This window comes from Biomphalaria glabrata, chromosome 1, assembly GCF_947242115.1.
Source record: "Biomphalaria glabrata chromosome 1, xgBioGlab47.1, whole genome shotgun sequence".
NCBI classification, from domain to species: domain Eukaryota; kingdom Metazoa; phylum Mollusca; class Gastropoda; family Planorbidae; genus Biomphalaria; species Biomphalaria glabrata.
Genome location: NC_074711.1, coordinates 2,256,196 through 2,282,442, shown reverse-complemented (window position 1 = coordinate 2,282,442; position 26,247 = coordinate 2,256,196). Strand labels below are relative to the sequence as shown.

The 26,247-nt window shown below is 39.2% G+C and overlaps 2 protein-coding genes across 5 annotated transcripts in view; both read left to right on the top strand.

The window, feature by feature from the left end:
* The first annotated feature begins 301 nt into the window (after positions 1–301).
* The window catches only part of LOC106070863 (uncharacterized), a 31,266-nt gene continuing 5,320 nt past the window's right edge, over positions 302–26,247 (top strand). Inside the window, exons 1-10 of one of the 4 annotated variants that reach the window (XM_056045558.1) lie at positions 302–445; positions 10,419–11,023; positions 12,736–12,823; positions 14,311–14,468; positions 15,683–15,810; positions 17,162–17,343; positions 20,838–20,939; positions 21,649–21,748; positions 22,377–22,577; positions 25,634–25,786. In XM_056045558.1, coding sequence (XP_055901533.1) covers positions 10,894–11,023; positions 12,736–12,823; positions 14,311–14,468; positions 15,683–15,810; positions 17,162–17,343; positions 20,838–20,939; positions 21,649–21,748; positions 22,377–22,577; positions 25,634–25,786 — 1,242 coding nt within the window. In that variant the 5' untranslated portion in view covers positions 302–445; positions 10,419–10,893. The other 3 variants (XM_056045695.1, XM_056045770.1, XM_056045614.1) reach the window with 3 other exon arrangements.
* Positions 4,017–5,181, top strand: LOC129924272 (uncharacterized). The gene is made up of 3 exons (XM_056018508.1): positions 4,017–4,230; positions 4,353–4,664; positions 4,787–5,181. The coding sequence occupies exons 1-3, from the start codon at positions 4,017–4,019 to the stop codon at positions 5,179–5,181; spliced, it is 921 nt and encodes a 306-aa protein (XP_055874483.1).

Below are 26,247 nucleotides of genomic sequence, written 5' to 3'. Positions count from 1 at the left end.
TTGCTTCCAATAGGACCACCTAGCCGCAGCTGGCTAAACGAAGATGATTACTTTGAATTTATAAGAGACCATAAACAAAACAAATGTTGTACACACATAAAGAATATATAATTCAGCAATAATAACGTAAAATAGGTTACAAGAATATTGCATGCTTTTTATTTTGCAAGTATATTGCTAAAACTTTAAAAAAAATAATTCCCATTTTAACATTTATCAGCCCTGCTCGGGTCTTTCTGTGAACCCATGGCCGACGCGTAATGTATTAATCAGCCTTAAGACTTTTGACAGTTATGTCCCCTAACGATTCAGGGTGATCAGATAGTTAATAATAGAAGCGTAAGCCACTCTGTCACACTGGTTATTTGAGGCTTAATATATGTTTCAGTGTAGAATTGATCATGTCACTGGAAGTTTAGACTGCTTATTAAGGATCTCATATGAAGTAAGTATTAATTACTAGATCTGTGTTCATTTGTTAGTGACTTAAGTGGGAAAATATCTGGTACATTCTGGTTTAATCTGGATAAGTAAGTTTACTTGAAGTTTGTCTTTCCTGTCTGTGTGTCTCTGTCTGTCTGTCTGTCTACCTACCTACCTACCTACCTATCTATCTATCTATCTATCTATCTATCTATCTATCTATCTATCTAACTATCTATCTATCTATCTAATATATCCGAAATTCTGTCTGTCCTTTTGTCTATCTATCTATGTAATCTATCTATCTGTCTATCTATCTATCTATCTATCTATCTATCTATCTATCTATCTAATCTATCTATCTATATATCCGAATATATGTCTGTTAGTTTATATATACTTAATATTGATTGCCTCCTTTACACGCCAAGCGCCAACAAGGCATAACGAAGGGGGACGAATGCTTGTGGAATGGCTATGGTCCCAACAGTGTTGCCCATCACAGCAGTTCCCATTTCCACTTAGCTGACATGTCCAGGGGAACATTAGGCTCTGATACAGTCTGGGATCAGCATTCAGCACGCTCTGCCAGGGTGTAGTGTTCCATCTAGTGTAGAAGTCGACGTAGTGATTTTCCTTCTCCTTTATTACTATATCTATATAACTGTCTATGAGGTGAAGACATTCGTGAATATTTTATATCGCTTTACTTTTACACCGTTATGTTTAGAATTTATCTCATTATATTGTTTATACTTATTATATAGTTTCTTTTATATCTTTCAAAACTTTCGTAAAGGCAAACACCAAACATGATACAGACGAGCTCGAGTGACGCAATACACTTTGAATAAAAAGTAGAACACAAAATGTTAGAATGTCAAAGTCTATAATGGCTTCATTGTTACGTTGTATAAAACGGGCTGGTTTTTATTGTAGATATATGTCAGGTTGATATTGCAGTAAAGCTAAGTGGAAATGATCAGGTCAGGTCGACCTAGATAATAAAAAATGACAGTATATGTGTTTAAAGCAATGAGATTGTCCTCAAAGGCGTAATATTTACTTTATAATTTAAGTGGCTGATTCAAGATTGTTTAGGGCGGCAGTTCAAACCCACACGTACGGAAAAGTGTTGATTCTTTGAGGATGTGAATTGTGGGAAGATTGTTTGAAGACTGTGGGAAGATTGTTTGAAGACTGTGGGAAGACATGGGGGGATTTTGGGAAGATTGTGGGAAGATTGTTTGAAGACTGTGGGAAGACATGGGGGGGATTGTGGGAAGATTATGGTAAGACTGTGGGAAGACATGGGGGGGATTGTGCGAAGATTGTTTGAAGACTGTGGGAAGACATGGGGGGGATTGTGGGAAGATTGTGGTAAGACTGTGGGAAGATTGTGGGAAGACATGAGGGGGGGGAGATTGTGGGAAGATTGTTTGAAGACTGTGGGAAGACATGGGGGGATTGTGGGAAGATTGTGGTAAGACTGTGGGAAGACATGGGGGACTTTGGGAAGATTGTGGGAAGACTGTGGGAAGACATGGGGGGAGATTTTGGGAAGATTGTGGGAAGACTGTGGGAAGACATGGGGAGAGATTTTGTGAAGATTGTGGGAAGACATGGGGGGGGGGAGATTTTGGGAAGATTGTGGGAAGATGGTGAGGAGACTATGGGACCATGATTGGAATATTGTGAGAAGATTGTTTGAAGACTGTGGGAAGACATGGGAGAAGATTGGGGGAAGACATGAGAGAAGATTGTGGGAAGATTGTGGGAAGATTGTGAGGAGACTATGGGACCATGATTGGAATATTGTGGGAAGATTGTTTGAAGACTGTGGGAAGACATGGGAGAAGATTGTGGGAAGACATGAGAGAAGATTGTGGGAAGATTGTGAGGAGACTATGGGACCATGATTGGAATATTGTGGGAAGATTGTTTGAAGACTGTGGAAAGACATGGGAGAAGATTGTGGGAAGGCATGAGAGAAGATTGTGGGAAGATTGTGTGAACATTGTTGAACGATTGTAGGGAGATTGTGGGAAAACTGTGGGAAGATTGTGAGAAGACTATGAAAAGACTGTGGGGGGAGATTGTTAGGACATTGTGGGAAGATTGTGGGGAGACTGGTGGGAAGATTTTGGTGAGACTGTGCAGACATTGTGGGAAGACTGTGAAGAAAAGTAGAACTCTTATCAGTTATCTTTTCTTATGCATTTCAGAAAGTAATCCTATTAAGATAATTTTTATGGATCCAAACAAATGGAAATTCTACTTCACTAGAATGGTCAACCTCATCCTTAAATGCTGTAACAATAACAATATACATGAAAGCACGAAACAAACTCTCACACAAAACACATGCCCACTCTCACACTCACACTCACTCGCTCACACACACACTCACTCACACACACACTCACACTCACTCGCTCACACACACTCACACTCACTCGCTCACACACTCTCTCACACACACTCACACTCACTCGCTCACAAACACTCACTCACACACACTCACACTCACTCGCTCACACACTCACACACACACACTCACTCACACACACACACTCGCTCACACACTCGGTCACACACACACTCTCACTCACTCGCTCACACACACTCACTCACACACACTCACACTCACTCGCTCACACACACTCACACTCACTCGCTCACACACTCACACACACTCACTCACACACACACTCGCTCACACACTCGGTCACACACACACTCACACTCACTCGCTCACACACACTCACTCACACACACTCACACTCACTCGCTCACACACTCACTCTCACACACACACACTCACTCACACACTCGGTCACACACACACTCACACTCACTCGCTTACACACTCACACACACTCACTAACACACTCACTCGCTCACACACTCACACACAGACTCACACTCACTCGCTCACACACTCACACACACTCGGTCACACACACACTCACACTCACTCGCTTACACACTCACACACACTCATTCACACACTCACTCGCTCACACACTCACACACACACTCACACTCACTCGCTCACACACTCACACACACTCACTCACACACACACTTACTCAGACACTCGGTCACACACACACTCACACTCACTCGCTTACACACTCACACACACTCATTCACACACTCACTCGCTCACACACTCACACACACACTCACTCGCTCACACACTCACTCACTCACACACATACTCACACTCACTCGCTCACACACTCACACACACTCACTCGCTCACACACTCACACACTCAGGTAGCGACGATAATGGCGGTTGAGGAGGATGTAAATGAAAGTCTCCCTTTCAGACCATGCGGCCTATAACGCAGATGATGTTAAGGTCATCTGTTTCTTTAGCCAACGGTTAACAAGCAGGGTGCCTTATGGCCAGCACAGCGACTAACCGCCTTTACTTTCCCTAACTAAATCAGGTACCCATCAAAGTTGGGTGGACTCAGAGGGCGCCCTAAATCCCGAAAATCAAAATCCAAGTCTTTACCAAGATTCGAACCCAGGACCCCAGGTTCGAAAGCCAAACGCTTAACCATTCAACCTCCGCGTATAATGGTTGAGGAGGTCATACCAGTTAATCACCACACGGTCATACCAGTTAATCACTACACGGTCATACCAGTTAATCACTACACGGTCATACCAGTTAATCACTACACGGTCATACCAGTTAATCACTACACGGTCATACCAGTTAATCACTACACGGTCATACCAGTTAATCACTACACGGTCATACCAGTTAATCACTACACGGTCATAGCATGTAAATCACTACACGGTCATACCAGTTAATCACTACACGGTCATACCAGTTAATCACTACACGGTCATACCAGTTAAATCACTACACGGTCATACCAGTTAATCACTACACCGTCATACCAGTTAATCACTACACGGTCATACCAGTTAATCACTACACGGTCATACCAGTTAATCACTACACGGTCATACCAGTTAATCACTACACGGTCATACCAGTTAATCACTACACGGTCATACCAGTTAATCACTACACGGTCATACCAGTTAATCACTACACGGTCATACCAGTTAATCACTACACGGTCATACCAGTTAATCACTACACGGTCATACCTGTTAATCACTACACGGTCATACCAGTTAATCACTACACGGTCATACCAGTTAATCACTACACGGTCATACCAGTTAATCACTACACGGTCATAGCATGTAAATCACTACACGGTCATACCAGTTAATCACTACACGGTCATACCAGTTAATCACTACACGGTCATACCAGTTAAATCACTACACGGTCATACCAGTTAATCACTACACCGTCATACCAGTTAATCACTACACGGTCATACCAGTTAATCACTACACGGTCATACCAGTTAATCACTACACGGTCATACCAGTTAATCACTACACGGTCATACCAGTTAATCACTACACCGTCATACCAGTTAATCACTACACGGTCATACCAGTTAATCACTACACGGTCATACCAGTTAATCACTACACGGTCATACCAGTTAATCACTACACGGTCATACCAGTTAATCACTACACGGTCATACCAGTTAATCACTACACGGTCATACCAGTTAATCACTACACGGTCATACCAGTTAATCACTACACGGTCATACCAGTTAATCACTACACGGTCATACCAGTTAATCACTACACGTTCATACAAGTTAATCACTACACGGATATACCAGTTAATCACTAGACTTTGTAGGACCGAACATTGTCCTGTTGGGGGCTCACTTTGCCCGGTTCCGTCCGAACTAGGACTCCCGACGCCGTCACTGAGGAGAGAGCGTGGAAACAGTGTCCCCAGCTCCGAGAATTAAAAATGTTCATTTTTTTTTAAAATCAATTAATTAATTATTAAAAGTAAAAATAATCTCCGTTACATAAAATTGTTCAGCTGTATAAAGGAGGACATGTCTTAAAAAAATAATAACAAAATAACACTTTTTACTTGTGTGTACGAAATTGTAATTCTTTGTTCTGTTTATTTGTCTGTTCTCCTTGGATAAGGTGTCTGGTAACAAATTACAATACCTTATACTACAAGTATATGTAATAGGCAACAGTTACAACGTCGATCGGAAAGTTTCGGGGGAGGGGGGAGGGGCTGGGGTGCTGAATAATGTCGTCACCTCAACGGCTACAGGGTACACTCAAGTCTTATTTCTAAAGGCTTTGTAACACAGATCCCCTGAAACATAAACACACACACACACGCACTCCATTCAATCCGATTTTTAAATTGTTTTGACAATATTTGACTTATGTCAGTTCTATGTCGAAGAGTGTTTCATGATTGACGTTGTCACTGACAGATCGATGTTCGGTCACAGATCGGTATTGTCTGCAAGGGTTTGATTTACTTGGTTTTTTTTTTAGTGGGAGAAGCTCAAATTTATGCAAGCTGTCTATAACCTATTTTGTTACGTTTGGCTATTGTTATTATCTGGCCAACATAAAAAGATTATATACATTCATACCCACAGGTAGAAACATTCTCTTATACATGAATTTTAAAAATATTTTTCTCGTTGGACTGGAGTAAGTTTAAAACTTGGAAATATAAATTTCATTCTTGAAATATGTGAACCAAAGTGCTAGAGGAACTAAGTATTATATAGTACTAGGGCTAATAAGTGCTAAAAACAAAGCGTGTGTTACGGCAGGTAGGTTATATGTGTCAGTGCAAGTGTTATGATTTACGGCGAAAAACGCTAAGAGGTTGGGCAAGTAGCTGCTATGATTTCAGGGCAAGAAGGTCTAAAAGTTGGGGCAAGTAGCTGCTATGATTTCAGGGCAAGAAGGTCTAAAAGTTGGGGCAAATAGCTGCTATGATTTCAGGGCAAGAAGGTCTAAAAGTTGGGGCAAGTAGCTGCTATGATTTCAGGGCAAGAAGGTCTAAAAGTTGGGGCAAGTAGCTGCTATGATTTCAGGGCAAGAAGGTCTAAAAGTTGGGGCAAGTAGCTGCTATGATTTCAGGGCAAGAAGGTCTAAAAGTTGGGGCAAGTAGCTGCTATGATTTCAGGGCAAGAAGGTCTAAAAGTTGGGGCAAGTAGCTGCTATGATTTCAGGGCAAGAAGGTCTAAAAGTTGGGGCAAGTAGCTGCTATGATTTCAGGGCAAGAAGGTCTAAAAGTTGGGGCAAGTAGCTGCTATGATTTCAGGGCAAGAAGGTCTAAAAGTTGGGGCAAGTAGCTGCAATGATTTCAGGGCAAGAAGGTCTAAAAGTTGGGGCAAGTAGCTGCTATGATTTCAGGGCAAGAAGGTCTAAAAGTTGGGGCAAGTAGCTGCTATGATTTCAGGGCAAGAAGGTCTAAAAGTTGGGGCAAGTAGCTGCTATGATTTCAGGGCAAGAAGGTCTAAAAGTTGGGGCAAGTAGCTGCTATGATTTCAGGGCAAGAAGGTCTAAAAGTTGGGGCAAGTAGCTGCTATGATTTCAGGGCAAGAAGGTCTAAAAGTTGGGGCAAATAGCTGCTATGATTTCAGAGCAAAAAGGACTGAAAGTTGGGGCAAGTAGCTGCTATGATTTCAGGGCAAAAAGGGTTTAAAGTTGGGGCAAGTAGCTGCTATGGGCTAGGGCATGTAAGTGAGAAAATCATAAACACTCTACTTCATAAGTAACGTAAGTAGCTAAGTGGAAAATTTTCATTGATACACTAATCAATGTCAAGGACGCGAACTTGAACTTCAATGTTGTCAACTAAATAAAAGTTACAAACAGAAAAGCTTAGAAAAGTTTCATTCTACAGTGCTATAAACTGCACAGAAAAATTATATTAAAGGCCATAGCCATAGTGCCAAAACTTCAATTAATCTGTACATCCGATACATCAAAAAGCTTACTATTTATAGTTTTTACACCAAGGACACCTTTAAAGGACCTTATTCACTAATCGTAAAAAAAACAACATTTAGCCACGTGGTTCTCTATCTTTTCTATACAAATTACGTAATACACAATGGCTATCACGTGACAGTTTTTTTTTCATTATCACGTATCTAAATGTTGTTTGTTTACGATTAGTGAATGAGGTCCATTATTTCTGCTTTACGTGAAAACGTGATGTCCACTCTGTCTGTCTGTCTGTCTGTCTGTCTATCTGTCTGTCTGTCTCTCTCTCTCTCTCTCTCTCTCTCTCATCCATAAGCTAGACTCCTCCAACTAAAACACTGGCACCTAGAAAACCTTCAACACATGAAATCTACAGATGAATTACAGTTCAATTGTTTTTCTGATTAATACACCAAATTAAAATAATAGTTTTTCTAAGTATTAGTTTTAGGCATCATCTTGGTTTAAACTAGTAACAGTTTAGGGCTTCACTTTTTTTGAGTTTTGGTTATTTAAAGCAAGAAAATAAAAAGCAGGTTCCGAAAGGGAAAAAAAAAAAATTTGAAGTTGAGGGATGGGGGGGGGGGACTCGTCTATGACACACACACATGCGCACACACATACACACGCACACACAAAGAATTGTTGGTCACTCTTAATGAACAGATAATCGAATCTAGAATCTAGGAAGTTAACAATGTGGGCGATGTCATCGATACCTGGATCGATACTTAGAATAGTAATGAGACTTTCCTGGCGACATTTTTTTGTCCCCCGATACTTCTAAATAATTTCTGTGTCTTTTTCTTTCTAACACCAAATCTTCGAGTTGTAAACTAAAGTCTGTCTATAACACAAAATCTTATAACTGTAAACTAAAGTCTGTCTATAACGCCAAATCTTTTAACTGTAAACTAAAGTCTGTCTACAACGCCAAATCTTTTAACTGTAAACTAAAGTCTGTCAAATCTTCTATTTGGAAACTAAAGTCTGTCTATAACGCCAAATCTTTTAACTGTAAACTAAAGTCTGTCAAATCTTCTAGTTGGAAACTAAAGTCTGTCTATAACGCCAAATCTTTTAACTGTAAACTAAAGTCTGTCAAATCTTCTAGTTGGAAACTAAAGTCTGTCTATAACGCCAAATCTTTTAACTGTAAACTAAAGTCTGTCTATAACGCCAAATCTTTTAACTGTAAACTAAATTCTGTCTATAACGCCAAATCTTTTAACTGTAAACTAAAGTCTGTCAAATCTTCTAGTTGTAAACTAAGGTCTGTCTATAACGCCAAATCTTTTAACTGTAAACTAAAGTCTGTCAAATCTTCTAGTTGTAAACTAAGGTCTGTCTATAACGCCAAATCTTTTAACTGTAAACTAAATTCTGTCAAATCTTCTAACTGTAAACTAAAGTCTGTTTATAACGCCAAATCTTTTAACTGTAAACAAAAGTCTGTCAAATCTTCTAACTGTAAACTAAAGTCTGTTTATAACACCAAATCTTCTAACTTTAAACTAAATTCTATCAAATCTTCTAACTGTAAACTAAAGTCTGTTTATAACACCAAATTTTCTAACTGTAAACTAAAGTCTGTCAAATCTTCTAACTGTAAACTAAAGTCTGTTTATATCACAAATCTTCTAACTGTAAACTAAAGTCTGTCAAATCTTCTAACTGTAAACTAAAGTCTGTTTATATCACCAAATCTTCTAACTGTAAACATAAGTCTGCATATAACACCAAATCTATTCATAAGATAATCTTATTCGGGTGGCTTTTGACCGAGAGGAGCAGAGAACCTTGTTTATAAACACTGTTGAAGCCACTTAAAGCACTTTCTCAATAGGGTCAAGGGTCAAACGTGTGGCGATAATGATAAGAACAATGAGACTGCAGGCAGCTCACACCAGACAGACAGACAGACAGACAGACATAGCTGTAAATAGGAGAAACATTGTGGCTGGCGTCAAAATGTTACGCCTTCTTCTTTGCTTTGTATTTGAGACATGAAGTTTGATGACCATAGTCTGGCAGAGAGACCTAGGTCACTTGAAGTTTGATGACCATAGTCTGGTAGAGAGACTTAGGTCACTTGAAGTTTGATGACCATAGTCTGGTAGAGAGACTTAGGTCACTTGAAGTTTGATGACCATAGACTGGTAGAGAGACTTAGGTCACTTGAAGTTTGATGACCATAGTCTGGTAGAGAGACCTAGATCACATGAAGTTTGATGACCATAGGCTGGCAGAGAGACTTAGGTCACTTGAAGTTTGATGACCATAGTCTGGCAGAGAGACCTAGGTCACTTGAAGCTTGATGACCATAGACTGACAGAGACCTAGATCACATGAAGTTTGATGACCATAGACTGACAGAGAGACTTAGATCACATGAAGTTTGATGACCGTAGACTGACAGAGAGACTTAGGTCACTTGAAGTTTGATGACCATCGTCTGGTAGAGAGACCTAGGTCACTTGAAGTTTGATGACCATAGTCTGGTAGAGAGAGTTAGGTCACTTGAAGCTTGATGACCATAGACTGGCAGAGAGACCTAGAGCAGATGAAATTTGATGACCATAGACTGGCAGAGATCTAGATCACATGAAGTTTGATGACCATAGACTGTCAGAGAGACCTAGATCACTAAGACCCAAGAATCTTACGCTTCAATTTGAGCAGACTTTAATTTAAATTTTTTTTCGACGTATGTCAGCTCGACCTTAAAGTTTCCCCAAAGTTGTGAAGGAAGCACTTCCGGTCTTGAAGACGCCAGGAGAGTGGCCAAGGGAGGTGTATTTAGGGGGCTGGACTTTGGTAAAAGTTTTAGAATCACTGTCTTACTTTTCTTTATCTTCAGAACTTTAGAAAAGAAAATAAAATGTTAAGACTATTTTGATCATAAAAAAATATTTTTATTCTCGTTGAAACCCAGTAAAGTCTGTAGATTTTAAATACTCATATAACTGTTTGACTATCCAATGGATCTTTTAGAATCGGAATAAGATCTCTTCTAAAGTTTACTAAATAAAAATATTTAGAGTTATAGATACAGATCATGGTGACCTGCCAGAAAAACTATATTGTGACGTGTCGTTTCAGGTTGTCTACCCCTGCGGCGGCATCTTTTATGTCCAGATCAGCAAATTGAACATCCAAGAAACATCTCAAAAAAGCTGACAAACCGTTTGAATATAATGTCTAGGCTTTGAGCAATATTGATCTACATGATTTTATACAAAAAAAAAAAAAAAAACACATTCCAGAAAAGTCCAGTTAAACCGCTGTCCAGAAAAGTCCAGTTAAACCTTAATCCAGAAAAGTCCATTTAAACCGCAGTCCAGAAAAGTCCAGGTAAACCATAGTCCAGAAAAGCTCAGTTAAACCACAGTCCGGAAGAGTCTAGTTAAGCCACAGTCCAGAAAAGCTCAGTTAAACCACAGTCTGGAAAAGTCTAGTTAAGCCACAGTCCAGAAAAGCTCAGTTAAACCACAGTCTGGAAAAGTCTAGTTAAGCCACAGTCCAGATAAGTCCAGTTAAATCGTAGTTCAGAACTCAATGCGCGAAGATCTGAGCCATGGCTCAGCTAACGGATCAACTGATTGCCATCATTTCCAAAGCGTCCAATCAGCGACAACTGTCAGAGCTAGAAGCCCATATTCCTTGGCTCAGGAAGCGTGTGGCTCTATTTACAGATATCAATGACAGTAAGTATATGTGGTGTAGTTCTTCTTTACAAAGCTTCTATCAATTCACTCTGTCCGTCTGTCAGTCTCGTAAAAATGTTTGTACACGTTTTTTTCCCCATATTTTGCACAATTTTTTCTTGTACCTGACAAAACAAGAATCAATAAAATACCAATTAGTAATTTTTGTTTTGTTATCTCAAACAAGGGAAAGAAGTCGTACTTGACAGATGTGGTGGTATAAGTTGAATTAGTCCCCTTGAGCTCTAAGTCAACAAGATTTTTTTCATGCATTTAAAAAAGCGATCACAGTGACATTCACACAGATACCTTCTTCTTACCCTCCCGCTTTTCCAAACTGGTCCAGTCACGTGATACGATCATAGTGCATCGAGAAAGCTAAAAGCATGAAATTGCGGTAGAAAACAACAAATGGGTAACATATATCTAATCGCACAGATTTATAATTGTTAGTCTAGATCTATTACAAATTTAATCATTCCGTTGTTGCCGTGGCAACCAAATCATTGAATACTATAAAACTGATATTAACATTTCACGTGTGAATTTTGAGTTAATCTGATGTGAATGAATCTTTAGTTTTTTATAGTTATAATGTTTTGTTTTGTGTAAAGCACAAATTATAAGACAAAATACCATTATGGATATTAAACATTTTATTATTATTAATGTATTTTTATTAGTGCTTATGAATTTTAACAAGAAATCAGGCATAGGTCAAGGTCGGCTATAAATAGTACATTTTTGTGAGAATCTGAAAGTTGCTGAAAACCTTTCAAACGAAACTATTCAGCCATCTTTGGTTTCAGGTCACATGATCCGAGCCAGCGTCTGCTCTTCCAGTTACGAATGTGAGAAAGAAAGATGGCAGACATGTCGTCTGCTCTCTGAGATCATAGTTTTTTTTTCCCCCCCGCTGTCAGTGATGGAGACATACGTGTATGGTGTCCATAGGCTCTTTAAATATAAAACCTCTCCATTTTATTTTTGTGTTCGAAACTAGATTTCGTTTAACTCCTCTAAATGGCCATGTTTTCACATTGATACAGAACACCAAATAACACAGACATTATTTGTATGTTAGTACTGGATCTGCATGTCAGGGGAAACAATCGCAAATTGTCATAAACTTAACTCCTTTCTTGTCTCCCTTTAAACTGCAGACGACCTGTATCATAATTCTATTTATACATTCTTGTCATCATTTTATAATACTTACCATTTACCTATCTCATTGTCTGTTGGACCGTCGGGGCACCATGCAAGATTCCTTGACCATCTTTCTTTATTCCTCTATGTCTTTTGCTTTAGATAGAACCTCTTTCAATGACAGGCCCCTCAATTTTATTGTGTCGTCTTGCCATCGCTTGTAAAGTTAAGTTAGGCAGTTCTGTTGAGTTCAAGAAAGCATTTGAATTGATGTAGCCAAATGTGTTGAATTGGCTGTTGATGTAATTGTCATTAAATCGCCACTTTTTTTATTAGAAGCTCTTATTGTCAAGCTCTTGTGTTAGATGTGCTGTTATGTTGTTTAGCAGTGTTTGCAGAAGGCCTGATTGAGAAGATCGTAACAGTATATATGTGTATACATAGCAGCCGAGACTAAAGATCTTTATATATTTGATACACTTGTAACTTGTGCTTTATCACTGCCCATATTTCTTTTTTTTTTTTTTTTTTCACCACCCAAACTAATGCCATGACGTCATCAGATGAACTCCTGGACGTGGTCAAGTTCTGTCAGTACGTCACGTGCTCGGCAGATGACGTCATTGTCAGGCAAGGAGAGCAAGGAGACAGGTAAGGGAGTGAACACAAATACTCTCTAAGATAAATTAAAAACACACAATCACGAGTTGTCTTTCTTGGGTATATGTGAAGCTACCAGAGTAGCTCTAACTAAGTCTCTACGATGATTCAAAATGCCGTAAGACAGAGATGCCCAAAATACGGCCCGCGGGCCAGAACCGCCCTCGATGTGATTTCATCCGGCCCGTTGAAATGTCGGCACAAAGTGTAGACCCCCCCCCCCTTTTATTTTTTTCCAAAATAAAAAAAGGTTGAAAAATGTATCTTTACCTACGTTAGGGGCTTAGGGCCTTCAAGTTTTCTCTGATGAATCGGTGCCTTGACATTTAACATTTGTGCGTTTATCAAATGGCAATGAATGTAGAATCTACGGATCTTTACTTTTGTTTGTGTATACATTATTATTATAGCTTTTATACAGCGCTACATTCATGCGCGTGTAGCTTATAGCATGCTCAGAGCGCTTTTGGTCCAATCTCATTTGTGGACCAGTTGGGGGGGGGGGGGGGGAGGGGTTTGTTTTCCGTGCTGCCTTTAGGCGCTCAGTAAACACAACTCTGCACGAGTCGGGTGTCGAACCTCGAGCCCCCTTCTAGGTAGCCAAATCCCCCCGCAAGCGCACTTGGCCTCTCGACCACATGATAATAAGCCAACATATTTGATTTGTAAAGAAAGTGTGTTTGTTTTTTTAAAAACAACATATCAATGGGATAATAATGTGGATATGACGACATCCTTGGTTTGAGCCGCCAATAAAAGATTGTTAAACTATGCATAGAGATTGGTGAGAATCTATGGGAATATTTACCAAAAAGAGACAAAAAATGTGTCAGTTGTAATATTGGCTACAATGTAGCTCATATTTTCCGACGCGTGAAAAAAAAAGATAAATTACAGATATCGCATTAATTAATGAAGCACTGGATCTACGGGTTTCTAATAAAAAAGTGTCAGGTTAATTTCATTTCGTTTTTATAGGCCTACGTTTTCGTTCACGTGGCCCGCGATACGAGAGCCGAAAAATTAAAACGGCCCTCAAGTCGAATTAGGCTGGGCATCACTCCCCATAGAACGCTACGGGGAATCGCGATCTATGAACTTATTGTATTTAGATTTAGATATAGACGCAGGAAGGTTTTAATTCTTTGCGTAGTTTTGGTTTTTGGTGTTTTTATTTAAATGTGTGGCTACCTATTTTACTTACGACTTAGGGCCTACAATTACCTAAGGCCATGTCTGTTGGGGGAATGACTCGATACTCACACAAAACTAAAGGAAAAAAAAAGAAGTTATGCATATAATCGACATGTTCTTTCAAAACCACCCACTTTCATCATTCACTCACCCTACGCCCGAAACACACACGCACACAAGTCCACACAGACCCATAATTAAAGCGATTGCAACAACACACTAATTGAATATCCTGATTTGATTTATGTCCCCTTTACAACTTTGTTCCCCCCCCCCCCATACAGGATGTACGTCCTACTTCGTGGGTCAGCCTCGGTCTACATTGACCCAGCGATGACTGGTGAGGAGTCCACCACGCTGGTCAGTGGCCTGCAGCTACAGGAGGAGATAAAACCAGGGGGACTGGACAGGTCAATCTATGGACGCTTCATTATGGAATACGGTGGGTGGAAGACTTCTGTTAGCTTTAATGAGAAACACGTCAACCAAGTTCTAATTATAGAAACATTACGTCATAAATGCATCATAAGTTATTTTAGTTCAGTTTTTACTTATAAATATACAATAATTAATTTCAAATCCTTCGATTTTTCTTTGCATAGAAGCAGTACATTAAAGTTAGCACTCTCACCAACAGGACCACCCTCACCTATGACTGTTGAATCGTTGGGGCACCACACATGAGACTTCGACCGTCTTTCTCCAGTCCTCTGTCTTTTGCTTTGAATTGGTTTAAAAAGAATCTTTTTCATTGACAGACCTGTCCATTCTTTTTATGTTGTTTTTATGTATGTTGCTTTCTTTGTATGCCTCTTCTTTTCTTCCTGGTACTGTTCCTTGAAGAAAGGTCTTGTTGACCTCCTTCAGTCGAAGAACGACTATGAACCATGTCACATTCAAACACTTTATCACGTGACTGTGGATCCTATTTTCAAGAGACGTCCATGGTCACATATATCACAGGGTTAATGTTGCATTCGCTTTAGTAGTTAAAGGATGGCTGCCTGGTCGTGCGGTTAGCGCGCTGGACTGTGGTTCGGATTTATCGATGGTCGAGGGTTCAAATCCTGCCCGATCCCATCCCCCGTCGTCCTGCGGGAGGTTTGGACTAGGAAGTAAACTATCTTCAACTCTGAAGGAACATCCGAAACATGTGAAACATTTTACAAAACATTTTACAAGAGCCAGCCATTTCCTTCTCTTCCAGAGCTGAAGCCAATGTTTTTTCGCTGTCCACAGCGTTCTTGGTGTTATGGTGTGTCTGTGTGTGTGTGTGTGTTTATATAGTGACGGTGGGAAGAGGTTAGCGATTGGTTGTGAATGATGCAACAAAGGTGGCGTTGTCGTCATTTGGTCTTAGCTAGGGGAGACGACTCCAGAACGTAAGAATGAAAGGTTGGGTTATTTCAATGAGTTAACGGCCAACGAGGGTGTCATGTAGCCAACACAACTACCAACCACATTTACTTTTAACCAACTAATGTCAGGTACCCATTACAGTTGGATGGACTCAGATGCGCCCTAAAGATCCCGAAAGATTAAAATTCCCAGTCTTCACCAGGACTCAAACCCGGGACTCCTCGGTTCGAAAGCAGAGCGCTTTACCACTCAGCCACTGTCAATTTTATTTTCATTCATCTGTTGTTGTTTTTTTAGGTGTTGGGGAGAGTTTTGGGGAGGCGGTTCTACTTGGTGAGGACAAAATTAGAAACGCCTCTGTAATTGCAAATGATGATTGTCAAATGATGGTAGTGGATCAGCTTCTCTTTGACAAGGCTCTAAAGGTAAAGTAAATATTTCTAAAGGTAAACAAAAATATTAGTAAAGGTAAACAAAATATTTGTCAAGGTAAACAAAATATTCGTAAAGTTAAACAAAATATTAGTAAATGTAAACAAGATATTTGTAAAGGTAAACAAAATAATTGTCAAGGTAAACAAAATATTTGTCAAGGTAAGAGATAGTCACCCTCTAAATTTTTGTTTTCTTTTAGTTAAAGTATCAATCATTCTATTCAACAAATCAATATTATAATCTTCTTATCTTATTTTATATTTTCGTTTCAATCACAAGCCTTCGTTCTAGGGAGTGACCACTGGAGTGACTACTTTAATTTTCCAATTACCGTATTTCCTGGCATATAACCCGCGGGTTATACAAGTTTCCCCACACGCTTGGAAGCAGTGCGGGGTATACAAAGGTGCGGGGGGGGGTGTACACAATTTATTTTATTTATAAACATAGCATAACAGAAACTAAGGACATACCTGTGGGTCTTTATACCTCCTATAGTTCGCTTTGTGGTTGTGAAAAGTACATTGGAATTATTGGAAAGCTTTATGGAAACCTCAGGAAAACAAATAGTAACGATGCGGCAGATACTTTTTAATATACCAGTATACCTGTATACAATATACCACTAAATAATATACCTGTATACAATATACCACTAAATAATATACCTGTATACAATATACCACTAAATAATATACCTGTATACAAAATACCACTAAATAATATACCTGTATACAATATACCACTAAATAATATACCTGTATACAAAATACCACTAAATAATATACCTGTATACAATATACCACTAAATAATATACCTGTATACAAAATACCACTAAATAATATACCTGTATACAATATACCACTAAATAATATACCAGTATATAATATACCAGTAATCAGATGACGCTTTTTGGGCAAGTCACCTTTGGCACATATAATGGTGCGGGTTGAACGGTTTTGTTTTTGTTTATTTTGTAATTTGTGCGGGGTATACGCGTGGGCAGGTTACACCCATGTGCGGGTTATATAAGCGAAAATACGGTAATTTTTTAATCCCTTATAGAAACATCTTAGCTTAGTGAAAGTGGTTTATGCCTGACATAGATATTAGCCTTCCATGTGTATCAAATTTAGCGTTGATTTTCTAACAATATATTTAATCTGTATTACATTTTAACAAGCCTTCTGAGAGTTTACATGTAAAATTAACCCGTGAATGTTTGCTATATCTTGATTTTGAAATTGGAGCACCATTGTTCCCATATAAATACACCGTAAATATGCTACGTATAAATATTTCATGTTAAAGTTACTCTCAACAGACTATTTTGATTTCAGTCACACGAGCAACAGATTCAAAATGAAATTCTGAATTTTCTGGACTGTCAGCCTTTCTTTGGCAGGATGAGCTCCAAATTCAAACGACTTCTGCAACTGAGTCTGAAGAAAGTTACCTTCCCTGCAAATGTAGCCATCTGCAAGCAGGGCAATCTGGTTGCGTCCCTTTATTTTGTTACTAAGTAAACTATAGTTTTCTAAACTTTTATCTCCACTTTAGATATTATGTGTGATACATTTTAAATCTTCCATTCCTAACTATTTTGACATCCATTAAAGAAGGGTAGCTTTTATTTTTTTATTTTTTTTAAAGGAAACCTCAGAATTTGCGCTATTCAATTTTAGCTTTATCATCATAGGAATCCTTGGGCCTTAGGCCTCTTTTCTTCGCCTCTTTTTTGGGCTTTATGTGCCTCTTTTATGGGCCATCTTGCCTCTTTTGTGGGCTTATTTTTTTTATATTTTTTATTTTTTTAATATGTTTTTATTTGTAAGTTCTCATAATTCACAAGTATTAAATCATAAACAATTGAAAAGTGATTAACCTAAAAATATATTAATAGTAATAGAAATATTATTTAATATCAAAGACATACTACCTAACCATTGAACCCACTAGAGACAGAAAAATGATACAAGTATCCTCTACTTCAGAACAATCAACACAATATCAGATATCCCTGACCCCCAACACCCCATTTCTGGAAAACTACATGAGCATTGTACAGGTATATGAAAATCAAACTAGATAATTCTCTGCCCTAAAATCCATTTTTTTTTTTTTTATGTCAATTCTAAGCGATAATAACCAAATAAATAAAATGAATAATTTGCGTAAATTGTAATTAAAATTGTTCATCTCTAGGTCGGTAAATGTTTTTAACATACATTTAAGTTGCCTGTTGAGCTTCAAACTTCTAGTGGTTAAGTTCATATACGATTACCTTGGCGTCTCATGCCATTCCTTTATATATTTCCATGTAATGTAACCAGGTTGGGCAGTAGAGGGTCAGTGTTGAAGCCTTTTATAATGATGGGTCTTGCTTTGAATACTTGGATTCTTGTCTTTAGTAAGGATCGGAGAGACAAGTTTCTGTGGTATTGGTTACAAGGGTACTAAGTAGTTAGTACATCAATCAACCTCTATAATTTTACAAATTAAATTTCAGGGTTAATTAAAATAAGATAATGTTTCAATAAATAAGCTAGTCCAGATGTTTTCAAAACCTTTAACATAACATTTCCCACGTTCGAAGAATTCTACACACGCTTCCCGTACTTTTTCTTAGGTTTGATTATTTCTTTTTTTTTTTTTTTTGGTTAGATAAGAAAAAATGAGACCACTTTTTAAATTAAGCATTATTATTTATTTCAAATATAATACTAAAATACAGACAGTTTATGGCCACCTTCAGGCGTGAAGCGACTATGGATCAGCTCATGAAAATGAGATGTATGCCTGGGCATTAGCTGTGGTCGGAACGGTTTCACTCACACATCAGTTCCCCACTTTCTCCGCGCAGCTGATGTATCAATAGAAACGACGAGCCGATACAGTTCGGGGTCAGCGGCGTCACACTGAGTGCTGCAAACTGCCTAAGGGTCGCCGGCTCCTGATTTTTCCTAAAGGTTGACTCCTGAAGCCTTTTCCAATGATTGGGTATAGCTGAAAGGCAGCAGAGGTTTGAATTCAGAGTTTCCTTCCCCTAGATCAGGGATTCTCAACCTGTGGGTCGCGACCCCCTTGGGGGTCGAATGACGATTTGCCAGGGGTCGGCTAAGACCATCGAAAATATGGATTGTTTTTGTCTATTCTTCTATTGCTGTATGTGTGTGTGGGGAGGGGGGTCGCGGAAGAGTGGGGGATTGTAAAAAGGGGTCGCCGGGCTTAAAAGGTTGAGAACCGCTGCCCTAGATGGATAGCCAGCAATGGCTAGCGAGCCCTTCTACCCGAAGCTAACTAGTTTGGGCGCCAGTTACTCGCCTTCGCCTCTTCTCCTGTTAGTGAAAACTGTTCCGCCGGATTCAATATCTGATCCACACGTGAAGGCCAGGAGCTGGGCTGGTTGTCTGAGGCTATTTGAGAATGACTCCTTCCATTTAGGAAGCATTGTATAGGTTGTGTAGTGCTTATATCCGCAAGGTTTTCAAAGTACAAATATAAACACATAGGAATAAAGATTTGTAGACTGCTATTGTGTCCTTATAGAGCAAGACTTCTTGATATCAAACACGACATTGCCATCATATTGCTAAGATGAATTCCAATATTTAATGATGCATAAGCGTTTGGACGTCAAAAGTTTTGATGATAATTTAATTACAGAACAAAACTGTCAGTATAACAAGAATACCACAACAAACGTAAATCCCAAATGGAAAAATCATAATTGTTGTTTTTACATTAAAATATACGTTTGAACACAAACAAAATTACGAGATCTAAAAGGGACGGACGGACAGACATTTCACACAAAACTAATAGTGTCTTTTCCACTTTTTAAAAGTAGTATAAAACGAACATATATATGTAGCCAGAACGTTCTATACCAGCGCCCAAAATACCACCGCGCAAAAATGACCTTCGTACCAAGAGGCTGCGTCAAAACTGCCGCGTGAAAACGGCTGCGCCTTAACTTCTTGCTTCGAGCCTTGTTTTTATACTGCTATAAATTTAAGGGAAGCAGCTCATCGAGGACAGGAGTTTATTAGCAGGACATCACAAACTTAGACTAACAATGTCTGCCTTTAGCACATACTTCTTCTCAATCGCTTGGTTGGGTTTCCTTTGTTTCTATGATGTCTAGTTCCTAACAGTGCACAACTTCGAGTGCACCTTCTACACATTGTGCTGTGTCCTTGATTTTGCTCTGAAATTGTAGGCAAGTGAAGTAGAATAATGAAAGCTTGTTGTAAATTAGGTTAACGAGTGAAGGCATAGGAAGTAAAATCTTTTAAAAATTTATTACCATGGAAATATAATAATTAGTTAAACTCCAATACAATTGATTAAAAACTAAATCACAGAGTTAACAGATAGAAATTCGTGAGCTTTATATTTTTCTCTTTTGTGGGGGCCCCTCCTCTTAAGCTCCAGGGGCAGTAGCCCCGCCTGCCCTCCCCCTAGATCTGGCCCTGCAAGTGACATTTGTATATGTGAGCTTGCTTCACGAATTGTTGTGTCTTGGTTTCAGGGTTAAGAAAACAAATATGGAACATTGACTGGGTGGATGGTCTGTAATGTGTTTGTGTTTATATTGCTATCAGAGCGAGGAATGTGTTGTCTGAGGCAGCCAGGAAAACCAGGGACTTGGCAGAATTTAACTCATTGGTTAACATGCATAACTAGATGCATAACGCGTAGGATGTAATCATCTTATTTTTTGAAGTAACGTCTGTATTTTTATAAGATAACATTATCACATCTCAATTTCTTTGAACTATTGCCTTTTTATTGCGCAACTTTCATGCTTGCAGCATACTCAGTGCTCTATGACCCGATCTGTGGACTAGTGGGAAGGGGAGAATCTGGGAGAAAGTTTTCCGTGCTGCCAAACGCAACTCTGCCCTAGTCGGGATTCAAACTCTAGCACTCTGACTAGGTAGCCAAGCGGTTTTTGCCCCTCAGTCTCCCATTACCATATCTTTTCATAAGTGATTCCTTTTTTTTTTCTAGAGGTGAAATCAGTATTTGGACTGTACCTTCTTATCATCAGAGGCAGTATCCATACCTCGGTCTGACTAACGCAGGGGCGTATCTACTGAGGCATAAATCAAAGTAAGTGGTTTTAAATAGAAGATTTACTTCTTAGAGATTAAAATAATCTATTAATCTATATAGAAACAGTTTTGTTACGATATAGTGTAGAATAAAATACGTTTTCAAAAGATTTATATCAGAGAGATAAAGAAGTTTTACTGATTTTTTGTAATGTATCACTTCTGACACCATAATTGTAATATGTAATAATTTAGACCGAAAAATCTTAAAAGAGAAATAAATCCTAGATCCAGAAGTCTAAACTAGGAATACAGCCTAGAAGAAATGTATTTAGTTTGAAAATAGAATCACCTTTAATTTCACGCTTTTGGCACGGTCTACAGGTTCTGGCCTACTTGGCATGGGCTACACGGTCTGACCTACTTTACATGGTCTACAGGGTCTGACCTACTTTACATGGTCTACAGGGTCTGACCTACTTTACATGGTCTACACGGTCTGACCTACTTTACGTGGTCTACACGGTCTGACCTACTTTACATGGTCTAAAGGGTCTGACCTACTTTACATGGTCTGCACGGTCTGACCTACTTTACATGGTCTACACGGTCTGACCTATTTTACATGGTCTACACGGTCTGACCTACTTTACATGGTCTACACGGTCTGACCTACTTTACATGGTCAAAACTACTGAATAAAAAAAATGAATAGAGTTTCATTTCGTTGATGATAACGTATTTATATTTGTATTTATCTCTCGTAGTGATCACCAAGTCGGTAGTACTTCATTAAGCACTGACCTGTCAACACAATCAAATGTTCATTCACTTCGACGCAAAGATGCCATGTCTAGCAGTGAGAAGGTTGGTCCATCAGTAAAACCTTTAATAAGTTTAACAACAAAATATTACCTCTTAAAGAAATGTACAGATGACAGTGTTTCCTAAACAACGATACCTGAACAGGTGTTCCACGAACTACTGGAAAAATTAACTAGCAGGCCACCACGTGACATAATACCCCTTAAAAAATAAGCAAAGTGCTCCGCTAAATACTCAGAATGCGAGAACTGATCCGTTAGGTAAAAGGTTTGGGAACCACTGGTCTAAGTTTTGGTCAGTATATATAGATGCAATGAATATTACAAGGCTTGTCTTGGAGTCCGAAGATGAGTGCTGTATTTCACGTGGCTACGCAGCCCCAGCTTCGACCTACATATTTTGCCACATCCAACGTATACATACACCATCTTTCTAAATTCCCTCTAAGCATTTTTAATGTTAATCAATAATTAATTTTCAATACTTATCATTAATCGGTAGGAGGTAGGGAGGAAGAAGGAGGCTATCAAGTGGGAGGGGAGGGGGTCAAGTCAAGTATTGTATTAATTAAAACTATTGAATGAAAAGTAATGCTCATATCAATCAGAATGTTTACAGTAATTCTTGCACCGATGTTTATATCAAATAGTGTTTGCTGTTTAATGTCCAGGACAAGCGTATCAACCTGTGCAGTGTCCAGTCCGGGGAGGTGGTCGGAGACATAGAGATAGCCCACAGGCTGGACACTTACATGTCCACAGTGATCTGCACGTCCGAGACCACGGCCTTCAAGCTGGACGTCAAGAACTTAGAGAGGATCGTAGGGAGAAGGAACCCATACGTCATGGAGGTCCTCAAACAGAGAGTTCAGGTACGTTGGTTAGTTAGTACTCAGGCGTCATGGAGGTCCTCAAACAGAGAGTTCAGGTACGTTGATTAGTTAGTACTCAGGCGTCATGGAGGTCCTCAAACAGAGAGTTCAGGTACGTTGATTAGTTAGTACTCAGACGTCATGGAGGTCCTCAAACAGAGAGTTCAGGTACGTTGATTAGTTAGTACTCAGACGTCATGGAGGTCCTCAAACAGAGAGTTCAGGTACGTTGATTAGTTAGTACTCAGACGTCATGGAGGTCCTCAAACAGAGAGTTCAGGTACGTTGATTAGTTAGTACTCAGACGTCATGGAGGTCCTTAAACAAAAAGTTCAGGTGCATCATTTATTAGTTAGTACTCAGACGTCATGGAGGTCCTCAAACAGAAAGTTGAGGTACATCCTTGATTAGTTAGTACTCAGACGTCATGGAGGTCCTCAAACAGAGAGTTCAGGTACGTTGATTAGTTAGTACTCAGACGTCATTGAGGTCCTCAAACAGAGAGTTCAGGTACGTCCTTGATTAGTTAGTACTCAGACGTCATTGAGGTCCTCAAACAGAGAGTTCAGGTACGTCCTTGATTAGTTAGTACTCAGGCGTCATGGAGGTCCTCAAACAGAGAGTTCAGGTACGTTGATTAGTTAGTACTCAGACGTCATGGAGGTCCTCAAACAGAAAGTTGAGGTACATCCTTGATTAGTTAGTACTCAGACGTCATGGAGGTCCTCAAACAGAGAGTTCAGGTACGTTGATTAGTTAGTACTCAGACGTCATGGAGGTCCTCAAACAGAGAGTTCAGGTACGTTGATTAGTTAGTACTCAGACGTCATGGAGGTCCTCAAACAGAAAGTTGAGGTACATCCTTGATTAGTTAGTACTCAGACGTCATGGAGGTCCTCAAACAGAGAGTTCAGGTACGTTGATTAGTTAGTACTCAGACGTCATGGAGGTCATCAAATAGAAAGTTCAGGTACTTCATTTATTAGTTAGTACTCAGACGTCATGGAGGTCCTCAAACAGAAAGTTCAGGTACTTCCTTGATTAGTTAGTACTCAGACGTCATGGAGGTCCTCAAACAGAAAGTTGAGGTACATCCTTGATTAGTTAGTACTCAGGCGTCATGGAGGTCCTCAAACAGAGAGTTCAGGTACGTTGATTAGTTAGTACTCAGACGTCATGGAGGTCCTCAAACAGAAAGTTCAGGTACGTTGATTAGTTAGTACTCAGACGTCATGGAGGTCCTCAAACAGAAAGTTCGGGTACATCCTTGATTAGTTAGTACTCAGACGTCATGGAGGTCCTCAAACAGAAAGTTGAGGTACATCCTTGATTAGTTAGTACTCAGACGTCATGGAGGTCCTCAAACAGAGAGTTCAGGTACGTTGATTAGTTAGTACTCAGACGTCATGGAGGTCATCAAATAGAAAGTTCAGGTACTTCATTTATTAGTTAGTACTCAGACGTCATGGAGGTCCTCAAACAGAAAGTTCAGGTACTTCCTTGATTAGTTAGTACTCAGACGTCATGGAGGTCCTCAAACAGAAAGTTGAGGTACATCCTTGATTAGTTAGTACTCAGACGTCATGGAGTTCCTCAAACAGAGAGTTCAGGTACGTTGATTAGTTAGTACTCAGACGTCATGGAGGTCCTCAAACAGAGAGTTCAGGTACATCCTTGATTAGTTAGTACTCAGACGTCATGGAGGTCCTCAAACAGAGAGTTCAGGTACGTCCTTGATTAGTTAGTACTCAGACGTCATGGAGGTCCTCAAACAGAGAGTTCAGGTACATCCTTGATTAGTTAGTACTCAGACGTCATGGAGGTCCTCAAACAGAGAGTTCAGGTACGTTGATTAGTTAGTACTCAGACGTCATGGAGGTTCTCAAACAGAGAGTTCAGGTACGTCCTTGATTAGTTAGTACTCAGACGTCATGGAGGTCTTCAAACAGAAAGTTCAGGTACGTTGATTAGTTAGTACTCAGACGTCATGGAGGTCCTCAAACAGAGAGTTCAGGTACGTCCTTGATTAGTTAGTACTCAGACGTCATGGAGGTCTTCAAACAGAAAGTTCAGGTACATCCTTGATTAGTTAGTATTCAGACGTAATGGAGGTCCTCAAACAGAGAGTTCAGGTACGTCCTTGATTAGTTAGTACTCAGACGTCATGGAGGTCCTCAAACAGAGAGTTCAGGTACATCCTTGATTAGTTAGTACTCAGACGTCATGGAGGTCCTCAAACAGAGAGTTCAGGTACGTTGATTAGTTAGTACTCAGACGTCATGGAGGTTCTCAAACAGAGAGTTCAGGTACGTCCTTGATTAGTTAGTACTCAGACGTCATGGAGGTCCTCAAACAGAGAGTTCAGGTACGTTGATTAGTTAGTACTCAGACGTCATGGAGGTCCTCAAACAGAGAGTTCAGGTACGTCCTTGATTAGTTAGTACTCAGACGTCATGGAGGTCCTCAAACAGAAAGTTCAGGTACATCCTTGATTAGTTAGTATTCAGACGTAATGGAGGTCCTCAAACAGAGAGTTCAGGTACATCATTTATTAGTTAGTACTCAGACGTCATGGAGGTCCTCAAACAGAAAGTTCAGGTACATCCTTGATTAGTTAGTACTCAGATGTTATGGAGGTCCTCAAACATTAAATTCAGGTAGGTCCTTGATAAGGTAGAACACTTTTTTCATAGAGATTCTTAAATAAAGGTTCAGGCAAGTTTCCCAGATATGTTTGAACTATAATTAAAAGTGCTTCGGATGGAAAAGTTTTGGCCAGAATAAAATATATAAATAAGGATGAGAATATGAAATTATTTATAAAATTAAAACATTTGTTAAGAAAACAAGAAATAAGAATTTTTCTATGATTAAAACTATAATCTTAGATTTAATCTCTTTCCTCTCTTATTTAATCTCGCTCTCCCTCTCTGTCTCATAGCATCTGCTAAATCCATGTAGTTTTATGGACCCAACGACAAAGGGAAGCTATTGGAGAAAAAGTAAAGACAAAAAAAAAATAAATCTTTGATTCAGTCCCTTTGCTTATGTTTCAGGAAAAACTTGAGCTAAGGGCAGGAACTCATGTCGGCAAGGATGTTCCACTTTTGCATTATTTAATGTCCCACAAAGCAGAAGACAGGCTGTCGTCTGCTCGGACACTATCACCTATTCACGTGTCCAAGGAACTGCCAAGCCGGGATGTACAGGTACTTCAAATTTAGCCTTGCAAAATTATTGCCTTAATAAATGAAACCTTTAATGAATGTGTATTGTGGGTAATAGTCAAAGATGTAAATGTATCTAGTCAAAGATTAGAATGGGATTAAATAAACTGTCCGATACCTCATACGAAGCATAAATTTGCGAAATGAAGAAAGAAAAAATAATGAATTTAAAATGGTGCAAATGTATAAATATATAAATTCCGTACTTCAAATTTAGCCTTGCAAAATTATTGCCTTAATAAATGAAACCTTTGATGAATGTGTATTGTGGGTAATAGTCAAAGATGTAAATGTATCTAGTCAAAGACTAGAATGGGATTAAATAAACTGTCCGATACCTCATACGAAGCATAAATTTGCGAAATGAAGAAAGAAAAAATAATGAATTTAAAATGGTGCAAATGTATAAACATATAAATTCCGTACTTCAAATTTAGCCTTGC